The 6839-nt window shown below is 39.2% G+C and overlaps 1 protein-coding gene and 1 pseudogene across 1 annotated transcript; both read right to left on the bottom strand.

The window, feature by feature from the left end:
• Positions 1–492: 492 nt before the first annotated feature.
• LOC135666650 (uncharacterized) lies at positions 493–3485 on the bottom strand (annotated as a pseudogene).
• A 510-nt stretch (positions 3486–3995) lies between these two features.
• LOC135666660 (clavaminate synthase-like protein At3g21360) lies at positions 3996–4860 on the bottom strand. Its single transcript, XM_065178284.1, has 3 exons — positions 4797–4860; positions 4461–4714; positions 3996–4392 (listed from the first exon to the last, which is right to left on the bottom strand). Exons 1-3 carry the CDS (start codon positions 4803–4805, stop codon positions 4047–4049), a joined length of 609 nt encoding a protein of 202 aa, XP_065034356.1. The 5' UTR covers positions 4806–4860; the 3' UTR covers positions 3996–4046.
• Positions 4861–6839: the final 1979 nt, after the last annotated feature.

The raw sequence follows: 6839 nt of genomic DNA, 5'->3' as shown, positions 1-6839 counted from the left end.
CTATTTAATATTAGTTCTTAATTTTTTGCTTATATAATTAATTAATATTTAAGAGCAAATTGGAAACGTCTAACATCCTTTGAAGAGGATAAAGATTATTATAAGATAATTAATAGATATTTTAGTTTAAATAGAATTATTTACTTTTAAGATTTTATTACCAGATACTTTATATGTTTTCTTATTTATATATGATCCGTACGTGAGCATGAAAATTAAAAAGCAGAATTAATGAAAAAATTATTAACTTATGGATTTACTTGGATATATTTATATTTATTTATTTATGGTTATATTTGGAAATATTTATATTTGAATATTATTGTGACATATGAACTTTGTGAATATTATTATTATTATTATTATTATTATTATTTATAATTTTTATTAATAATAATAATATTTTTATTTTCTAAACTAAAATGGCAAATGTGTGAGTTCTTTACCTTATGAAAATTTTTGTCACTACTTCTATTTTATCTAAACGAGGAATAAGATGAAGATAGAAGATAAAAGATAAAAGTAACGGAAGAAGCATTCCCCTCACCTCCTCCAATTCTATTGACATCCATACTCCAATTCATTTCATCACAGTACTGAAGTTGTGATACGGGTTAAAGAAATGAAGTCGTACTGTGCTTTATTTCACCTTGGAAAACTGGATGATTGTTCTTAGCCAACGCTTCTGAGCCCTCCTTGCTCGGTTTCAGCAGCCTTGGTTACGTCGCCAAGAAACACAAGACGACCTGTGGAAATTTCAATCCATTTGAAGTATGTTGATCATGGATAAAAATCCATCTACATTCATTAGTTCTTTATTCATATGGCTTCTTTTCAAGGGCACTATAGGCATTCTACTCTCAAAAGCCCAATGAATCTGACTGTAACTTTGAAGAACTTATACTAAAATATAATTTAATTATTTACTGATTTCTAAATAAAAGCTTTAATATTATGTTTTACATTATATCAGAATTTTGGTCAAAGACCTTAGGATCTATCGGTTCTCAAGTTTTGAGTCAAATAAGATTTTATTCAGCATTTTGACTTGTGCAGCAATTAAATAAATAAATTAAATTGTTGCATTTTTATCAAGGCCCTAAAACTATTAACTGTTCAACATGTAGTTTCGATCTGGGGTATTAAAATTCACCCAAGCTTTCACTGTGACCGGTTGCTTTCAAATTGATCTATTGACAAATATTTGGGTTCTCACTAGAAGCCAAAGTCCTATACTACAAAATGCAAGATAACTAATTGTAACTCAATAAGCATGCCCCTTCCTCATTGGGTCATCAGTTCTCTACTATCTTTTTCTGAATTAGTATACTTGAAGGCTAAAGATGACTGGAAAGCTTTCAAACTTTGAAAAGCAAAAAATTAAGGAAAGAGAAATACCATCTGCACGGAGAGCAACTTCCCTTATGCGCCTAACAAGTCCAGAAATTGGGTCACTGAAAACTTTAGTCTCCAGGTTGCCCTCGAAATACAAAATCGCCCTGTAATAAAGGAAGTAGCAAGTGTTTACCATTGACACTCATATATTTTTCCTTTGAAAAATATAAAATGCAAGAACATACAATCAATTTAATTAGACACATCTCACATCACAATTAACAATTCTCAATCACATAGATGATTGTCATTCACAAAATTACTTAATATATGTATATATATATATATATATATATATAATTAAGAAATTTGTTAACATCATGGCAAATCAATACTCAATATGTCTAAAGGTCATGTTAATGGTATAAACATCGTCCATATAAGTTAACATAGATGTAGGATGTGCACACATTCAAGTGGTCCCATTTCCAAGTATGAACTTTGGACGAGAAAAAGCATATATCCTTTTGATTTGTTTACTCAATAGCACAAATTCCGTGGAACTCCTCATGATGATGAACTTACCGTAGTTCATTTAAGTTGATGAACTTGCTTTCATGAACAAATAGCTTAGCAATCTATATGTGGTCCTTTAGGATTTCAAGAAGTTCCTTGACATATAGGCAGACTACCTCACTGAAGCTGATGGCTCAATAGAACAGAATTTGCTCAAGAATCAGACAATATATTTCTAGTAAATAAGTTCTTAATCTATATTTTTTGCAGAATCAGAATCCAACGGTTCCTACATAAAGCAACTTAGGTTGTTGGCATATGATTCTTTAGTAAATTTAGATGAGAACATATCTGAACATTCGTTTGCTTCAGCTAAATAGTAATCAATATAATTAAATAATTAGTAGATTGAGATATCAAAGAAACCTCTGGTAGCAACAAAGAAAGGAACATATTCATTAGTTAGGCTCATTCATATATGATTTCCAGGATGAACTTGTGACACTGGTATAACGACATACCTCTCGACCACATTTAATGTGCTTATCGCACAGAATGACTAAAAAAACCAAAGAAACTTCAATGATTCATCACCCTTGTAAACATCATCTACAACTGTTTACATGTGAAAGGCTTAGAACATTTGGCATTTTTCGGTCCGAACTTCCTGAGTTAGCATTAATCGCCTAATTATGAATAGAATAAATTCACCTAAATCAAGATCATAAGTTCACCAACTGTGAATAGAATAAGTTCTCAATAATTGCATGATTATGGGATCATGATGTGAGAACCAAGTTAACAAAGGCATACAAGAAACTTGGGTCAGCAGTATTGCAGATAAAATCAATTGATTCAATTGCAAAGCCATATAGAACGAATGACATTATCGACATCGTTCTCAGCTATATTATCAGACAACTTACCCAGGCTTGACGTGCTTAAGGGCGAGGCCGCTGAGCCGATCAGAGTACACACAAACCCTGTGTCACTGCACGGCGCACAGCTCGGCGTACTCTCTCGGCTCCTCATTCTCAAGGGGCCGGCGATTGTTCCGGATCCCTCCGGTACCCAGCGAGAAGAGCACCACGGCGCGCCCGCTCCTCAGATATTTTTGCACCGGTTGCTGCCCCACCTTCCCGACAACGACCGCCTTCGGGACAGACAGATCTCCCGATCAAAACAAAGCCCGTCGGTTATCAATAGGGTTCGCCGTGAAATTTTACCTTGTAAACACCTTGGTCGAGGCCGCTTTCGAGGGGGCGTTGGAAGGGGGCACGCCGCTGGGGAGCCTCGGAGGCAGCTGTGGCATCAGCGGCGCCGGATGAGGGGGAAGGGGGAGTGGTCTCTTCCGAGCGAGGGGTGCCACCTTCGGACGTGGAGTCAGACTCGTCGGGGGAGGAGAAGCGGGAGGCAGAGGGGAGAAGGATCTGGCGGCAGAGTGGAGGACCGCGACAGATTAGGCGCTTGGAGAGGGAGGCAAAGGCGGAGAAGGAAGAGGAGGAAGCAGCCATCTGAGGGTGGTGTGAGCTGCCCTCTTCTTCTTGTGGTGCGATAAACCCTACAGCTTGAAATGGGGGTGACGGCTGGGGTTTTGGGCGCGGCGCAGCAAACGCGCTCGAGAACCGGGAAACGTTAGGGTCCGAGTCAACCCATGCAAATTAGCATGCCTGCCATTTTTGGGTTTTTTAATTCATTAATTAGAAAATGAGTAAATAATTTTGTTTATTTTTTTAATTTCTCAATATTTCAATGCATATTGGCCTCCAATTCTCGGTATTTAAGAAGAAAACTATATTGGTATTTATTTTATAGAAGATTCTATACTATCTTAAAGAGGATTGATTGATGCATGTTAATATAAGTCGATCCAATTCATAAAAACAACCTTTTATAGGTCCAACTCAAGTCACGGTAAAGCATATGATATTGCATCCATCATAAGATACAGAATATATGACAAATTGATGTCATGAATACTTCTTAAACACACACACAAACACACACACACATACATATATACATACATACATATATATACATACATACATACATACATACATATATAAATATATATATATATATATATATATATATTTATTTATTTATATTTATATTTATTTATATTTATATTTATATTAGAGTTGATGCTTAACACAGTTGATCTTTTATTGTTGGCTATTGGAAGGACCAGTTCACTTGCAGGTGGCAACGAGGACTTTCCTCGGCGGCAGCGAAGGCCGCCTCCCATGGAGCAAGGCCAGATTATCCAAGAAGAGCACGTCCCCTTCCTCCCACTTGAACTGCACGCTCTCCTCCTCGATGATCTCGCCGCACCTCTTCACGACGTGTTCGGGTATCTCCGACCCGTCCGCCATGGTCGCCGAGCTGGTCTCCTTGCCATGCATGCCGACGACGGTGTTGAACCACATGCGCCTTGCCTTCCTCCCCGGGAAGACCCGAGTCAAGGGCCGCGGCCCCAAGATGGTCGTCGCCCCGCCGTTTGGGAGCCACTCGATGTTCATTCCCAGTGCCCTGGCCCTGCACCGTTGACTCCATTCATTAGAACTACATGCTTCTGCTGTGGAGGACGAGATGGATGATGGTACCTTCGCTCTGCTTCGACCGGATCGGATGTGCCGAAGGCCTCCTCCCATCCTCTTCCCCTCATGGAGGTGGTGTCGTTCTTGCTGACGGCAGTGAAGGTGTATCGCAGTCCCTTCTCCTCCATCTCCCTCACGTTGTCGGGGTACTCCTCAAGCATTCTCTCCGTGACTCGAAAGCTCGGCACGAAGGGCGTCTCACCGCCCTCCGGCGGCGGCACTTGGCAGAAAAGGATCACCTTGGTGGGGAATTCGTTGATCTGACCATCACATATCAGTAAAAGGTACATATATCTGATCACTTCATCGATCGAACAAGGAAGCATGGGGCTTCGAGCTCACCAGAACCATCTCATGGTGGTAGTATATGAATTCGGACAGGGGTCCTTCGTTGGCGGTCCACACGCGCTTGTGGATGCGAGTCCTTGGCGCAGGGCTAGAATATGTTATCTAAAATCCCTTTTTGATATTCTTTGATCTGAATTTTAAAATATATTATTCTGAATGATTTAAAATATGACTAGAATATGTTGAAATTTTATGTGTTGAAAACATGATTTTTATTTGAATTTAGAAAGCTATTTCCTTGTGTTAAAAACTTATCTCCTAGTCCCTCTTTTAATGTCTTATGATTTCTAGTCAAATTGAGAATGTTATTTCTTTGTATTAAAACTTTTCTCTTCATCTATCTTTTAATGCATTATTATGTTTTCATATATGTTGTTAATGGGTATATGCTATGACTAGTCCATGGGCTAAGGCTGGATCAGTTTTATGTAATGCATGCTCAATCATGTATAATGCACATGACCAATTGATGGACTGGCTCAATCTAGCCCAATATTATTGTTGAACTTGAGCCCAAATATTGGTTGAATTAAACTATACTTGATTAGTCTAGATCAATTCAGGGTGATTCCGAATTGATTGACTTATTCAAGTTAGTTTAACCTAAATTGAACTTAATCTAGTCTAAATTATACTAGTCTAGGGTGGTTCCAGACCAGTTAAATAAGGATTAGAGATCAGTTCAGTTAGGCTCTAGTAAATCGAGTTCAATTGAATCGATTAAACTAGAGTTTAAGTCAATTGAGGGTTAATTTATATTATTTGATATTGATGATTTTTGAAAGAGACGTTTTAAATATGTTATTTCATCCTGAAATGGATATGACCAGTGTGAGATTATATTCCTGCCAAGAGCAGGTAGGGCGATTCCCTTCGGGGATTAACGGGCCGTCAGACGTGGCGGCTGGACGGTTCCTCCATCCGCTGTTGGGAGGAACGTGTCCCCACTTTGGCGGGTGTGGGACACCACTCCATCCGCTGTTGGGAGTGTGATATGAGTTTGCCTCCATCCGCTGTTGGGAGAACACAAACTCATCCCGTAGGATAAAGCCTCTCCATCCGCTGTTGGGGGAGTGCTCCTTCGGGTACTTGATATACGCCAATGGGATGATTGATTGAATTTTGATCATGTATTTATCTTGATTTGACTTTTGGGGTTCCTACTCAGCGTTGCTGAATTTTCTTTGTTTTTGATTTTCAGAGCAGCCTCCCTCTAGTACTAAATCGGATTCTAGTGGAGAGCGAACATTCCTCTATCGCTAGGTAGAGCCACTTGGATGACTCTTGAAGTTAACTTTTCTATTTGTAATTTGATGAATAAATGAATTGTAATAAATGGTTATAGATGATGAATAAAGTGATGTTTATTTATTTGGCCTGTGTGAAAATATATGAAAAAAAAAAAAAATTTCAGGATGTGACAATTTTTATGGTATCAGAGCATGGTCTAGGGCCTATAGGTGTATTAGGTCCCTTAATTGACTCTAACCGATGATTGTCTTTAACATATTATAGGAGTAATGGAGCCAATTCCAGAGATTAGTAGTCCTGTCACTCGGGGAGCTCATGGTCGCAATGCTATTGGTCTACGCACTCGGAGAGATGTTCAAACAAATAATAACTTGGAAGTTCCACGCATCGTAGAGCAAACCCAGTCCTCCCGTACACCTGTCACTAATTATGGGCCAGCTTCTCTGACTTCGCAGAATGCCCCTCATGCCCCAGCACCCGTCAATGCTCAAGATGACGTACACGGAGTCCTCAATGCTATTAGAGGATACTTTGAGCGTCAGGAGGAACGAGATGAAATTCCACGGGGTAGGAATAATACTTTAGATCACTTTAAGAGATTGGGACCACCAATTTTTGAGGGCAAGCCAGACCCAATCTTTGCTGAACGTTGGATTCGTCAAGTGGAAAAGACATTCGAAGCTATCGAATGTAGGGAAAATCAGAAAGTGCCTTTCGCTTCTTTCATTTTGGAAGGGAAGGCAGACACTTGGTGGACCTCAAAAAGGAGGATGTTAGAGGCTGGAG

The sequence above is a fragment of the Musa acuminata genome, unplaced genomic scaffold (genome assembly GCF_036884655.1).
Source record: "Musa acuminata AAA Group cultivar baxijiao unplaced genomic scaffold, Cavendish_Baxijiao_AAA HiC_scaffold_1118, whole genome shotgun sequence".
In the NCBI taxonomy this organism is placed as follows: domain Eukaryota; kingdom Viridiplantae; phylum Streptophyta; class Magnoliopsida; order Zingiberales; family Musaceae; genus Musa; species Musa acuminata.
Note: the sequence above shows the minus strand (reverse complement) of the source record. Positions and strands in the feature narration are given on the sequence as shown.

Coding starts and splice junctions, on each gene's coding strand:
- LOC135666660 (XM_065178284.1), bottom strand. Junction 4,393..4,460: donor CCGGTCGAAGCAGAGCGAAG/GTACCATCATCC, acceptor TCAACGGTGCAG/GGCCAGGGCACTGGGAATGA.